This window comes from Alternaria postmessia, assembly GCF_024291825.1.
Source record: "Alternaria postmessia strain BMP 2775 chromosome Unknown scaffold_17, whole genome shotgun sequence".
Lineage (NCBI taxonomy): Eukaryota > Fungi > Ascomycota > Dothideomycetes > Pleosporales > Pleosporaceae > Alternaria > Alternaria postmessia.
In genome coordinates, this window is record NW_026260090.1 from 375,903 (window position 1) to 390,468 (window position 14,566).

Sequence of the window (14,566 nt, forward strand, 5' to 3'; positions counted from 1 at the left end):
CTCGCGACACACACTTGTGACTTCAAAATCCTTTCCGGGGCTTTTAATCCGTGGCGATGGACTCATATACGTATGTCTATGCAGAAGGAGATGCGCAAAGTGCGACGCTGACGGATTACAGTGCTACGCGTGAGGACTCTAGGCCGCCTGCCGATTCGTACCGACGCCGTTCACCAGGTAAGCTAGGTCTCTTCTTTGGACTGAGGGCGATTTTCCTCTTCACCGTCACGCGAAATAACGCCGCGTGTTTGCTCCCGGCCGGTTCTGCCAAGCACTGCTAGCGCGGAGTGACTGCGCGTGCTTTAGCAACGAGGAAAGCACTCTTCCGGCCGATCTGCAGACACGGTTGAATGCTACGCCTGTTGGACAGCAGCCTCAAACATCGACTTGGATCGAGATCGTGGTATGATTGAACTAAGCTAACATGCGTGATAAAGGCTCTGGAGACCGTAGGGCAGGCAGGCGACGATCGCGCTCACCCCAGAACATCGACCGATACCAGCCTGATCGCGCGCGCGATTACGATGGACCGCGACGGGACGGCAACCGACGACGCTCTTCACCTCCACCTGTGCAAGCAGGCATCGATCGATACGTACCTGGCCAGGACAACTTTGCGCCGACCTTCACCACCAACCCCGTTCCAAACCCCATGCACCTCGAATATCAGGTCGGATTCAACTACTTTGCAGAATGGTGGCGTGTCGAGCAGCTCATGAAGGAGGAGAAGGAGCGCGCGAAGAACGGCGGACGCAAGCCTGGTCTCAAAGGGGAACGTGAAGCCCGAGAGGAACGTGGCAAAGAGCGCGAGCAGATTCAAGCCGCATATGACGAGTACAAGGAGAAACTGCAGGTACAGATGGCGAAGACGTTTGTGGACAAGCATAAGAACGAAGAGTGGTTCAAGGAACGTTATGACCCAGACTATGATCTGGCTTTCAAAGAGAAGCTTCGTCAATATCGCCATGGCATCTACGAGGAGTGGGAGCGACAGATAGATGAGGGCTACTTTGATGAATTCACGTTGGAAGGCATCTACAAGAATGAGTCGAACGGTGCCGGCGGAATCGTTGAGAAAGAGGAGGGCGAAGCAACGGCTGCCAACGAGGTCTTGGGCGTAGGTGATTTGTTGCCTTGCAAAGGCGGCGAGATCCGCGATGAGACCGCGTTCCAGCCTACGCTACTCATCAAAACAATCGCGCCTACCGTCAATCGCGAGAAGGTCGAAGAGTTCTGTAAGGAACACCTGGGAGAAGGCCCTGGCGGCTTCAAGTGGCTGAGCATGAGTGACCCCAATCCACTTAAAAAATGCCACCGCATTGGTTGGGTCATTCTCAACCCAAGCGATGAGCAGCCAATGGTCATTGACGACCGTGGTGACGGACGTGACGAGGAGGCTGAAGACGGTACTGTCGAGGACAAATCTGAAGATACGCAGGGTCCCCATACAACCGCTCACAAGGCTCTCGAAGCTCTCAACGGGAAAACAGTCATTGATGATCAACGGGGCAACTTCACCTGCCACGTTGGTATCCATGAGCCGCCTGCTGCGCCGCGCAAAAAGGCATTGTGGGACCTCTTCTCTGCGCCTGAGAGGATTGAGCGTGATCTCGAGCTTGCCGAACGACTTGTTAGGAAGCTCGACTCTGATCTCAAGGCGCAGCACGAGGAAGACTTTGCTAACGTCGATGGTGTCAGCAAGATTGAACAGCGGGTTGAAGCTCTGCGGTCGAAAGGCTGGCTGCAGCCCCCAGCCAATGCCCCGGTTCCTGCCCAGAAAGCGCGCGATCCCGAGGACTTGGAAGAGGGTGAGGATGAGACCATGGAAGACGACGAGGGCGCCTTCGATGATGAAGTGGATGACGAAGAGTTGCTGGCCAAGAAGAAGAAGCTTGATCTTCTCATCGAGTACCTGCGACGAGTCTACAACTTCTGTTTCTTCTGTGTTTTTGAGAGTGATTCAGTTCACGAGTTGATTCGCAAGTGCGCTGGAGGTCATCTTCGTCGACCACGCGCCAGCCTTACAACTGCTGCCAAGGCGACTGCGAGAGCCACAGCTACCGGAGATCTATTTCCGTACAGGAAGCAAGAGTCTTCTGGTGATGCTGAGAATGGTGAGGGTGGTAGCCCAGTGCAAGAGCGGAAGCCTATGCGGCTGAGCACGAAGAACCAACAACAACTCCAGCGCGCTTTCAACTGGGTTAAAACCTATGAAGAGAAGCTGTTGCAGCTGCTTGAGCCAGAGAATGTTGACATCCGCAAGCTCGGTGGCAAACCTCTGGAGGAGGCCATCGAGGACGAACTCTCCCGCTATGTCAAACAAGAGGACGAATCCAAGTGGCGCTGTAAGGTCCCGGAGTGCACAAAGCTGTTCAAGGGCCAGCATTTCTGGCAAAAGCACGTTGAGAAGCGTCATCCTGAGTGGCTCGAAAAATTGCGTAAGGATGTGAGTATTGACGTGAAACATTAGGAAAATCTTCCTTACTAACCTGATACAGCTACGACTGGTTAACAGCTATGTTGTCGACCCTGCTCATATTGCTCCATCGCGTAGTGATGCCAATAGTAATGGTCACTTCCCAATGGGCAACCATGTCCAGGCTACTGGAACGCCGCGGGGGTTCAACCTGGCCAACATGAACATGGCAATGGCAAACAATGGCATGCAGAATGGGGTGCACCTAGGCGCCATGTTTAATCCTGCTATGGGCGGCACCTGGGACCCCAATGCTGCCCACGACGACCGCGCCGGCCCCATGCGACGGGGCGGCCACCGCTTCAACAGCCGTACTGGACCCTACGATCGCCAACCTCGTGATGGTCGTCCTCGTCCTGCTGTCAACGGTGGCCGGCTGACACCCCCGCCCCGTGGTAGCCGTCAGGGTCCTCAGCGATACGGTGAGGGCGGACCTGGCCCTGTACAATCTGTGCAAGGTCGGTCCATCAAGAGCTACGAGGATTTGGACGCGGTTGGTGGGGGTGGCAGCGGAGAGCTCAACTACTGAGTCTCAAACTTGCAAAGCATGGGTGGCTGTAGTGTAAGATGTTCAGTGGATTGGCGTTAGGGTGGATAACTTGATTTCTCTTGTTGCCGAAATGCCACAGAATACCTCGGCAGCAATTTGGGAATGGAGTAGGTCGGCGTCCCAGGATAACTCTTGCCATTGATTGGCATGAAGAGACATTTACCCATGGGCCTGTATCTTGTACAACTAGGCAGATATAGAACTTAACCAAATTGCAGTTCAAAACCACAGGGTCGAGCATGTTCTTCTAATGTGAGATTGTGACTAGTCAGTAAATCGGCCATCTTGGCCCGTGGCCAGAACGTGTTCGACGTCAGGTTTCCTTGCTAGGTATTAGTGACAGTGCGCCAAGTGGACGTCTGTAAGCGATGCATGATGCTGCGATGCGATGTTTGTGAGTTGAAGCGAGCCGAAGCGGTCCGATTCAAATTATATCCGAATCTTACGCGCCGTCCCGAGGAGGGGTGATCTGTCTGTCCAACTTGGTTGTCTCGTATACGTTCACAGCATACGGCGCGCGTATTAAGGAAACGAGATGGGAGACAAAGCGCGAACACGGCCAAGAGATGCGATGCCGTTCCTTCCTGCGTTCGGCCTCGTGGGCCTCTGCGTCATGGGCTAAGGCATCGGGTTGCGTCACTCAGCCACAATCCTTTACGCGCCCGACTCTGCTTCAGTGCCGACAAGCATTGAGGTGATCCACTTTGAGCAGAGGAACGGGCGGTGCAGCCCCATCGTATCTCTTGTCCTTGCTGTCGTGCCCGCATCTCCGCAGGGCACCAGCCTCAGGCGCAGCCACAGGCAGTACGAGGTGCTATTCCGGCGTCATACAACACGCGTCGACGCTCATCTGCAGGGACCCTAAAGGCTGCTTTTCGCTTTTCCTTCTAATTCTACACCCTATCTTCCTTCTTTCGGCTCGCGGCTCCCTAGCCCGTGTTCTTACGTTGCTATTAATTCAAGTATGCCCGCCAACCTCGACGCCCCGCCCGCCATTCAGCTCAACGGTGCTACCGAGCCCACCACGATGAATCCCCAGCCCTCAGTACAGAACTTTGGCGAGCCGGCGCGGCCTGCGGTGCCCACGCGCAATGACACGACCTTTTCCAAGTTCTCTACCGTGTCCGTGCCGCCGGAAGGGTCTATATTAACGGGCAAACAAGAGCACTGTAAGCAATACATCATCATCCCTGGGCCCTTGGCCATACTGATAGATGCGCAGATCTCAAGCGCGAACTCATCTCCCAGCAAACCAAGTACGAAATCGCCGAACTCTCCTCTCCTACAGCGCTGCGACGTTTTGGCGCGCCCTTTCGCTCAGATGCCGGCGAAGTTGCGCCAGAAGACTCAGAACTGCCCCTCCTCCGCTACATATTCGTAAACCATGTTCGCAACTTCCCCTTCCTGGACAAGGCCAAGGAGAAGGAGTTCTGGCAGGACAAACTCCAAGTTGTACGTTGTATGAGGTCATACTAGGTAGAGATGCAACTGACAAGGGTGCTGTTCTAGTTTCTGGAGTCCTTTGCGAGCAAAGACATCTCATCCTCGGAAGATCGGCTGGAAGAGACCAAAAGAAGAAAGTTGGCGCTCAAAGCCGAGAAATTGGTCGAGCTAATGATGGTATCTGGTATCCCTACCGCGTCAGGTTACGAAGAAAGAATACGCTTCGCCGAAATGGAAATCGTAGATAGACAAGCGGACGAGAAGGGACTTACCATGAACACGCCGAGCGGCCACTCTATCAACGGTTGGGACGTCAATGTCTCAGGTGTCAGGACAACCTCCGTGAAGAGACATCTCCGGTACCACACACATGCGGCAAGTAGAGATGCAAGTTGAAAACGGACAGAGTCTAACGTTGCATTTGCAGGAGTACCTCATACGAGTAAAGCACGATGGAGACAAAGATTTCTATATTGGCCGTCGATACGCAGACTTCGTCCAATTACACAAGCGCATACGTCTCGAACTTCCCGGCAAAGTACTCGCCCCGTTACCTCGAAAGAACGCAAAAGATGGGCTTCTACAATCAAGTGTTGATGACGATGATGTAAGCTCTATCTCGTCGGGATCTACCCAAGGGCCACCTCCTCCTGAACCTGAGAATAGTGGCGGTGGTGGTCTGCGCAGCTATATCTTTGGTAGTGGACACAAGAAAAACGCCTCACAAACATCGCTAGGAAGACGCTCGCCAAGGGCTTCGACGGACTACTCGGCGTACAAGGCCCCTCGGAAACTATACAGGGAAGAGCAACGTGTTTCTCTACGTGCCTTCCTCCGATCGTTTCTACACAATGAGCGCATTGCCCAATCGAGTGCCATGGCCGAATTTCTGACACGCGATCCCATAGAGGTCAACGAGGAGGAGATGGAAGACATTCAAAGGCGAGAAGAGATGGACAAGAAGCGCATAGAAGAGCAAAGGCAGTTCTACGAAGTTGCGCGCAAGCGAGCAGCGGAGCTTGATATCCACATGGAGAAGTTCAGGAGAGAGATTGTAGAAGCCAATGGACTCTCCCACCTGTTCCAGGAGATCAGGGTCAAGAACACGATCGCAGAGCTCAAGCCAGAGTACCAAAAGTTCGCAGAGTGGTTACGGATAGAAGTGGCTGCTACCATCTACCATTTGTTCCTAGCGGAAGACAACTCCCCCGAGCTATTTGCTCAAGCGAAGCGCATACACTCTCTCGTTCCATACGGTGTCCTCAAGAACGTCATTAGGATAGCCAACCCTGCCGCAGTCATGAGTGGAGTCCTGGATCTGTTCCTTGCCCAACCGTTCGGTGCTCGATCATTACTTCAACGTATATTTGGTATGGCCATCAATGATGGTGTCAACTCTGTGCAGAAGACAATCGATACACTCGGTTCTACCAGGATCAAGGATGACGTGCTTTGCGACAAGATCAAAGCATACGTACAAGCAGACGAGGGCGTTAAGGAAGCGATACGACAGGAAGCTGCGCGCGATAACGTCGATGTGGTGGTGACTATACTACGTTCCGAGTTTTTCCAACCAGAGTTATCTTCGCAACAGGTGGAGAAGGTTTTCAATGCCTACGTTGCATGGAACAACGCGGTCGAAAATGTGAGATCGCGCCGCCTCAGTAGAACAGCTAGCAGCCGCAGCAATGTCAGTACAGCAACTAACGCGACCGGCCAGGTCGAAAAGGAGATGCGATCAGGCGCTGAGCTCTTCGCGCACCTGAAACAGTACTTGAAGCTCTGCCTAAGACAAAGAGATAAGTTGATGATGTTACAAATCATCGAAGAGGTAAGCTGGAAAGGAGAGCGATATCTGGAACGAATGACTGACGTTTCTCTAGCCCACGACTCTCCAACTCTTCCGAGATCTATTCACCATTTTCTACGAGCCGCTTGTCCGTGTCTACAAGTCCGCGAACGTATACAACAGTATTACTGATTTTGCCATGTTCGCCGATGACACCATTAAGACAATTGAAGCTTGCCAACGGCAAGAAGTTTCTGCAGACCCCAATCAAACCGTGCAAGCTTTTATCGATCTGTGCGCTCGTCACGAGGGTAACTTCTACAAGTTCGTTCACGAGGTCCACAAACACGACAATGGTCTTTTTGACCAGCTCATGGGCTGGTTAGAGGGTATATTGGATTTCCTACGCCATGGGCCTGGAAGTGGCGGTAAGCTCGACATGAATGCACTCTTCCAGGGTGGTATGGATTCAAACTTGATCGACAAGAACAAGGCGATTCGCGAGATCAACAGTCTCATCAAGTGGCAAATGGCGCGGAAGAAGTGGCATTCAGACAAGACCAGACAGAAGATGGCGAGTGGTGGTGACGATCCTGACCCGCTTATGGGCGGTATTGCTGGCTTCAAGTCGAGTGACTTTGGACTCAATGCGGTACGTTTCTTGCTCTGACAACATTGTATTCATGTACTGATGTGGATACAGATGGATCTTCAAGACCTTGAACTCGATGATGATGGTAGCGACTCGACCGACTCAGAAGACATGGACGACACAGATGTAGCAGATCCAATCGAAGCCGAGCGCAAGAGCCGAGCGCGCGCTGCTGAGAAGCTTAGGAGAAAGGCTGGCGAACCCAAAAAGCCGGCGATCGTGGAGCTGTACAAGCTCAGCGAGGGTTTCAACAGCATGCTCAGGAACGTTCTCGCTTCATAGGCTATTTATATGCTTCTGTGGTTGCAGAGCGCCGATCGGATCGCCCTCGAACAGCGTTATGATAGAGCACTCTGGTCACCGCTTCCAAGACCTAATGAAATTATTTCGAGCCACTGTGCAGTTATGTTGAAAACATTCTCCCATATGTGCTAATCAGGTCCTGGTGTTGGCGGCACAATGCACCCACGTGCTCGGAATGCGCACCTACCAGAAGCACGCTAGCGCGGCGCAGCGCTCGGAGCTAGTGTTCGGTCGCAAGATGCTGTTAGCTGTCCTTTTAGTTTCAGCCGGAGCGTTGCCGCGTCCACGCGTTGAACTTGCTCACCATTTCCCTTCTTCGTACAATGATAGTGCGGCTTTGGCACGAATTGTGCTAACATTCATTCATTCACTCTCTTCGTTGCCCAGAAGCAACGCCAATCGCGTTTGCAGTGCGCGTGAACTTGGTTCCACGTTCCAGGCACGAGCTCCTACCATATCCCGAACGACTTTCGGTTGCAACCCCCGCCGTCTTACCTTGAGACTCCCTTTCTATCGCAGAGCACGCTGGTAGAACGTACAATTCGTCGTAGCAATACCCCACAATCTCAACTACTTTACAGTGGTAGCCCGTCAACATGCCCGCGAAATCGCGATTCACGAGGCTCGATGCCTTTACCAAGACGGTCGAAGATGCGCGCGTGCGCACAACATCCGGTGGGGTTGTCACCATAGTCAGCTTGTTGGTTGTCTTTTGGTTAACGTGGGGCGAGTGGGCCGATTACAGGAGAGTAACGGTACGGCCAGAATTGGTGGTCGATAAGGGCAGAGGCGAACGCATGGAGATCGCCCTGAACGTAACGTTTCCAAGAGTGCCATGCGAACTACTCACTCTCGATGTCATGGATGTATCTGGCGAGTTGCAAATGGGCGTCACGCACGGTATCAACAAGGTTCGACTAAGTCCTGAGAAGGAGGGTAGCAAAGTTATCGACATCAAGGCTTTGGATCTGTAAGTCTATAGAGTGCTTTGGATAGAGGAGCATGTCCAAGAAGCAACAGAGTGCTGATAGTGACTTCAGGCACGCTGACGAAGCGTCACATCTGGCCCCCGACTACTGCGGCGAATGTTACGGCGCCCCTTCCCCCACCAACGCAATCAAACCTGGCTGTTGCAACACCTGCGACGAAGTCCGCGATGCTTATGCCTCAATCTCATGGTCCTTTGGCCGTGGAGAGGGAGTCGAACAATGCGAGAGAGAGCACTACGCCGAACATCTCGATCAACAACGCCAGGAAGGATGTCGTCTTGAGGGCAGTATCCGTGTCAACAAGGTCGTCGGAAACTTCCACATTGCTCCTGGAAAGTCCTTCTCCAACGGCAACCTGCACGTCCACGATCTCGAGAACTACTTCAAGGATGAGTACGCGCACACCTTTACCCATCGGGTCCACCAGCTTCGCTTTGGCCCTCAGCTCAGCGATGTGGTCGTCCAAGACATGCAGAGGAAACACCAAGGCTCAGCCGCCGGTGGATGGTCGAACCACCACATCAATCCTCTCGATGACACCGAGCAGCACACCGACGAGAAGGCATACAACTACATGTACTTCATCAAGGTCGTGTCGACCGCTTACCTGCCTCTCGGCTGGGAGAAGGAGATTAGTCGTCCCGGTAAACAAGATGAGCTGCTCGGCGCCACGATTGATGCTACATATAAGGGCAGTATTGAGACGCACCAGTACTCTGTTACTAGTCATCATAGGAGTCTCCAGGGTGGTACTGATGAGAAGGAGGGTCACAAGGAAAGAATCCACGCCAGGGGAGGTATTCCCGGCGTTTTCTTCTCTTATGTGAGTTTTGCGGTTCCCTTCCCTTGACCCCTGAATCCGATCACTAATATCTGCCACAGGACATTTCACCAATGAAGGTCATAAACCGCGAAGTCCGCGAGAAGACTTTCTCTGGCTTCCTCGTCGGTCTCTGCGCCGTAATTGGTGGTACTCTCACCGTCGCTGCAGCCGTGGACCGGGCACTGTATGAGGGTGTGAACAGGATTAAGAAAATCCATTCACAGTAGATGGCTATTTTCCCCTCAAGGTCTTTCTATGGACCCTCTCATTGTTGCATTTACGCGCGTTCGTGTTCGGAGTTTTGGGCGTCGCAGGCTATCTCTGGAAAGACTTGACTCATCTTTACGTATCTGGTAGAGTGACGTGGGCGGCGTGGGTATGGAGAGGTGTAGAAGGATGGAAATTCTCCCCGAACAAACCTTGTATTATCTAGGTCGAATATCTGACAAGAAACGCCTATTTACGCGAACATTGCCTTCAGTCATACTATGAACCAGTCGTCCTGCCTTCTATCATGTTACTTCTGCTATCACCTTCTGGTTAACGGTACCTAGATGCCTTTGTTTTAAGAACTATGGAGTGTGGTATGTAGCGAGTCTAGTGCTGGTCAGGGTGAGTTTCTTCAGGCTGTCATCACAGTGGCTGCCTAGTTGCCTTGCTGCCTAGCTACGCTACGAAGGGCGAAAGTGTGAGGCCGCTGTTGTGTGGATCCAGAGTCAAGCAACCAATGATCAGGCAGAGTTTATCTGCGCAAAATAATAGGTGTAGGTAAAGACACGACAACAGTAAACCGCAGTCACGATCCACGGAACCTTCGACGTCAGACCAATGACGATTGCCAGAGGGCGAGAAAACGTGGCTTGGCGGCGCACGGACCCTCGATCTTTATAGACGGTTTCAGCTTCTCGGCCTTGCTCACTTACACTTCTACAACAGCACAACCAACGTACTCCGATTAAGAATGAACGATCAACCAAGAGGCGGACGGGGGCGGGGTCGGGGTCGAGGACGCGGGAACTGGAGCGTTTCTTTCACACCACAAAACCACGATGACGATCAGATGATGCTTGATGGTGACTCCTCACGTGGACGAGGCAGAGGAAGGGGACGAGGAAGAGGAGGATTCAGGGGCGGTCCAAACAATTTCCAGCATGAAAACCGTTCACGAGAACCGTTAGTCGACAAAGACATGCTTGCAAAGCTGAAATCGAATCCATCCTACGCGCTTATGGAAGGCTTCCTCGGACGACGTTACGATGCAGCCAACAAATTACTAAACCTCTCGACTATTGCTGGAGATCAAGAGATCCTCCAATCTGGCATGTTTGCCTCAGAAGGTGCACAGAAGAAGTTCTTCCCTGCCCTCATGATCGTTTGCGATGCCATTCTTGAGACGCTAGAAGCAAAAGAGCAAGCAATCCACAGCGTCACACTCGCCGGCAATAACCTCCAAAATACACACGCTGTTTACCAACTCTGCAATCATTTCCGCCACATCCAGAACCTTGATCTCAGCAACAACGCTTTTGCGACGCTGGACGCGCTAAAGCCTTGGAAAGGCCGCTTCAGGAACGTCGAACACCTCATTGTCGACCCGTTCCCAACACCCAACTGGGAGGATGAGATCATCTCTTGGTTTCCTAAACTCAAAATTTTGAATGGCAATCAGGTTCGTCCTGACGCAGCAGTGGCAAACAACAATGCAGCAAACGCACAGCAAATACCACCATCCACCACACCAACACCTATACCAACGACTATCGACCCGGAGCAGCAAAGGAAAGAAGAGATGATCCTCTATGTTCAGCGCGAAACCAACCTCAAGCGCGACTACGCCATTCAATGTCTGGAGGCTGGCCAGTGGAACATCGAGCAAGCAGGCGCTCTCTTCGCACAAAGTCGAGAGTCTTTGCCAGCTGAAGCGTACAACTAGATGTTTGCGGCATCAGACACCTAGCAACGGGAATCCAGGGAGCAGGGACATGGACATATGCATGGCAGAGAGCGGGTCTTTCAAGTATGCGCAGACACTCTCTGGCTAGCACCCGGAAATTACTACAAGGAGCGAGACTTTTCTTTCACTGTACGGAGCGAGGCTAAGAAAATGATTCAGGGCGGGGCATAGCACGGCGTTGATTCTTTTGTATATGGAGCATGATGCGGTACATATACCCACGTGGCAGAAGCACGAGTATCGTCTATATAGAATGACAATGTCAAAACCATCTTCTACTAAGCTTTCTCACATTTATGATCGTAACGAGCTTGAATGTGAATGCTAACTCTGCAACAGCACCTTAGGCATCCATCAATAGACTGCGCACCTGCATCACGATGCATGCAAATGATAAAACTAGTTTTTGAACGCGAAAAACACACTCTAGGCCATCAGCCGAGCGCAAATAGATATCATCTCTATGTACTGACAATATATATATATACTGAAAGAAAGCCGCATTACCACTACCGAAAGACCACAAAATTATCTAGTGACTCTTTCTCTGCGCATTAGCCAACGCGCTGTTGAGCGCAGCCGTTACGTCGACATGGAACAGCGGCCTGTTCAGCCCTTGAACAACCGCTATCCGGCCCCTCTGCCTAGCATCACCAGCCTCCACATGTCCGTACGCCTTGCTGTGTTCCAACTGCTTTGTTATGCTACCGGTCTCCGAACTGTCACCCGATTCTGGATGTGCTGCCTCGATATCGTGACTTCGTACTTGCGATAGTGCGCGTTGAGCGAGGAGGTTCTCGCGTGCTTCTGCTTGCGCAGCAGCCGAGTCTGAACCGCCGATCTCGGCAACACTGAAGATGGGTTTCCAGCGGTGCGTTATGCCGCTGTCAGGCGTCTCAGGAGTGTAGTAACCGAAACCCGCTGCAGCAAGAGAGCGCTTGGTCCACCGGTTGTTGATGTTGCAGAAATGCCAATCAACTGTGTCTGGAGCCGCATACTTGTCAAGCTGATTCCTTACATCAATCAGGTTCTGGATTGAAGTAAGATCGACGTTGTTGACAGATGAGAAATCGAGGATGATGGCTTTCAGCGTAGGCCGATCGTCTTGTGCTTGGGCCTCCTTTCCACGAGGGCCAGGGTCGTTCCATGGGCGGTCGCCGGGTCTGTTGTACGTCGCTTGGTTTGTACGACGCGTCTTTGCAAATATGATGTCGGTGAGTTGGTCGAGGTAGTGGTTTGCGTTTGGATAATTGAAGCCTTCGCTAAATCGGTAGATGAAGATACCTGGGTAAGGATCCTCCAGCTGGATGCTTGGATTGGATCCATCCTTGTGATCAATAGGCAAGAAGACTTCACGGATGGAGTGCTCTCCCTCTGCTGGCTTCTGCTTGAAACCGGGCGATGGCATTTTGTCTTCCTCATGCGGGTCCAACAGATGGTCGCCGATAACGGAGTGAATCTTGGCTCTGCCCATAAAACGACCCTTGGCTTTGAACAGACGGAAAGCGAACATGCCTGCCGATACGGACACTGTAACGTAAATACCATTTTCGATGCTGGAAAAGACTGTAACCAGAACACCAATGAAGAATATGATGACCTCAAGTGGTGAGATCCTCCAGAATTGGTACACGGTGTTTGGTGGTGTGATCAAGTCAAGCACTGCGTGGATAATGACTGCCGATAGTGCCGCGTTGGGAATGTACCAAAACATAGCCGGAAGTGCGTAGATAGCGAGAAGCACTACGATGGCCGTAATGACACCTGCGAAAGGCGTGCGGACTCCAGCCTTAGACTTGATGGCAGTGCGAGAGAAAGAACCAGTTGCGGGGTATGCTCCTAAGAAGGGTCCCAAGCAGTTGGACACGCCGATGGCCACGAGCTCTTGCGATGGGTTGATGACGTAGTTGTTCACTCGTCCGAACGACTTGGCAATGGAGATGTGCTCGATGAGGAGGACGATGACAGTAGACGGTAATTCGGTGGCGAACGACTTGATTATGGGAATTGTGACCTTGGGTACGCGAGCGTGTTGGAATCCTGAAGTTGTAAGTAATGGATCTGATCAAGATTAAGAAGCATCTTACCTCGCGGAACAGTTCCAAGAGTGGTAATAATTGGCTTAGTTCCGTTGGCTTTGTGCTCTCGGTTTGCTAGGTAACTGAACAGAATGTACAGCAAAATAACAAACACCGTTCGCAGAGTGTTGATGAAGAAGAACAGCTTCGCACGGGTAGGGAATCGCTTTGCGAGCTGGCCGCATGTGAAACGGATCGCATAGAGAAGGAAGAGGCAAGTCAAGCCGAATGATGCGTTAAGGTTAGTTCGTCCAAGGTACTTGAGCGAGTTGATCACCACTTTGTATGTGGGATCCCTAGTCGAGAAACCTGTGATACCCATCATGGTTGGAAACTGTCCAGCAGCGATACTGAGCGCAGAACCAGTCATGAACGCTGAGATTGCAGGCAACGAGATGAGATCCACAATCCAGCCCATGCGGACAAGACCCAAGAAGAGAACGATTGATCCGGCGATGATGGCCAACGAGGATGCGATCATGTCTCGTGAGATACCCTGACCGGCTAATTTCTCTTCCGCTGACAGCACAACACCGCCAGTGACTGTGGATAGAACTGCGACGGGTCCAATGGTGATGTCTTTGGAGGTAGCGAAGAACCAGTAGATGAGTACGCCCATGAACGAAGAGTACAATCCGAATTCGACAGGAAGCTCAGCAAGCTTTGCGTAGGCCATACCTTGGGGAACGACAACAGCACCCACGGTGATACCTGGCGAAAGTTAGTAGCTATACAAAACAATCAAACTATAGCTTGACATACCAGCGACAAGGTCACCTATTAACCATTGTACGTTGTAGCGACCTATCCAATGAAGGAACGGAAACAAGCTGTAGCAATATTCTCTGAACTCGGGTCCACTGGGAAGAGTGTCTTGAATCCATTCTTTCGCAGTAGGTTCATCCTCAACATATGTATCTGCGGAGTCGATGGTGAAAACACTTTCGCCTCGTGTTACGCGCTCTGAGCCAGTTTCGTTCCGGTAGTGCAGGTCGATGCCTAAGACCTTTGCCAGGCTGTGGCCGACTTTATTGGCTGTAGAAGCCATCGTTGGGGTAGGAGTTCTTCAACGCGTTCGAACAAAAATGCACTGGTTCAGCACTTGGAGGGCCACGTGCTTGAAATCCAGTACCAAGTTTGACAAGGCCGAATAAGCTTCAGAAGCAAGGACAAGAGTTGCCAGGCGTCTGAAAGTTTATCTATGAGGACCAACGGGCTGGGAGGCGTTCACAAGCACAGCACAAGCAATTGATGGCTTGGAGCGAAACGCACGCGGTCTCTCCAGAGCGAATAGCAGTGTCGCAATGCCGGTCTGGGCTGCAGGATCGGCCCTGTGAGCTTCGAAGTCGAGATAGCTTGGGAAGCTTGAGTGTACTGGATGTGGGAAGGACCGAAGCCTTCAAGACGCCTCCGAATTGCTTGACCTGGCGGAAAATTGCGTGATTGCTTCCGTTACTGGATCGGAATTGGTTTTGAAGGGATCCGATGTAGGCTACTGGTCGACGCGCA

The 14,566-nt window shown here is 52.1% G+C and overlaps 5 protein-coding genes across 5 annotated transcripts; 4 read left to right on the plus strand and 1 right to left on the minus strand.

Moving 5' to 3' along the window:
- Positions 1 to 56: 56 nt before the first annotated feature.
- Positions 57 to 3,005, plus strand: J4E82_003914 (uncharacterized protein; the record flags this gene model as incomplete). The annotated part of the gene is made up of 3 exons (XM_051730197.1): positions 57 to 177; positions 438 to 2,446; positions 2,499 to 3,005. 3 exons carry the CDS (start codon positions 57 to 59, stop codon positions 3,003 to 3,005), a joined length of 2,637 nt encoding a protein of 878 aa, XP_051590165.1.
- Positions 3,006 to 3,990: 985 nt separating this feature from the next.
- J4E82_003915 (uncharacterized protein) lies at positions 3,991 to 7,192 on the plus strand (the record flags this gene model as incomplete). Its single annotated transcript, XM_051730198.1, has 7 exons — positions 3,991 to 4,195; positions 4,249 to 4,478; positions 4,536 to 4,844; positions 4,897 to 6,114; positions 6,190 to 6,300; positions 6,353 to 6,910; positions 6,962 to 7,192. The coding sequence occupies 7 exons, from the start codon at positions 3,991 to 3,993 to the stop codon at positions 7,190 to 7,192; spliced, it is 2,862 nt and encodes a 953-aa protein (XP_051590166.1).
- Positions 7,193 to 7,809: 617 nt separating this feature from the next.
- On the plus strand, positions 7,810 to 9,252 carry J4E82_003916 (uncharacterized protein; the record flags this gene model as incomplete). The annotated part of the gene is made up of 3 exons (XM_051730199.1): positions 7,810 to 8,183; positions 8,254 to 9,025; positions 9,085 to 9,252. The coding sequence occupies 3 exons, from the start codon at positions 7,810 to 7,812 to the stop codon at positions 9,250 to 9,252; spliced, it is 1,314 nt and encodes a 437-aa protein (XP_051590167.1).
- A 962-nt stretch (positions 9,253 to 10,214) lies between these two features.
- J4E82_003917 (uncharacterized protein) lies at positions 10,215 to 10,958 on the plus strand (the record flags this gene model as incomplete). The annotated part of the gene is made up of 1 exon (XM_051730200.1): positions 10,215 to 10,958. One exon carries the CDS (start codon positions 10,215 to 10,217, stop codon positions 10,956 to 10,958), a length of 744 nt encoding a protein of 247 aa, XP_051590168.1.
- A 553-nt stretch (positions 10,959 to 11,511) lies between these two features.
- Positions 11,512 to 14,105, minus strand: J4E82_003918 (uncharacterized protein; the record flags this gene model as incomplete). The annotated part of the gene is made up of 3 exons (XM_051730201.1): positions 11,512 to 13,019; positions 13,067 to 13,768; positions 13,820 to 14,105. 3 exons carry the CDS (start codon positions 14,103 to 14,105, stop codon positions 11,512 to 11,514), a joined length of 2,496 nt encoding a protein of 831 aa, XP_051590169.1.
- Between the last annotated feature and the right edge of the window lie 461 nt (positions 14,106 to 14,566).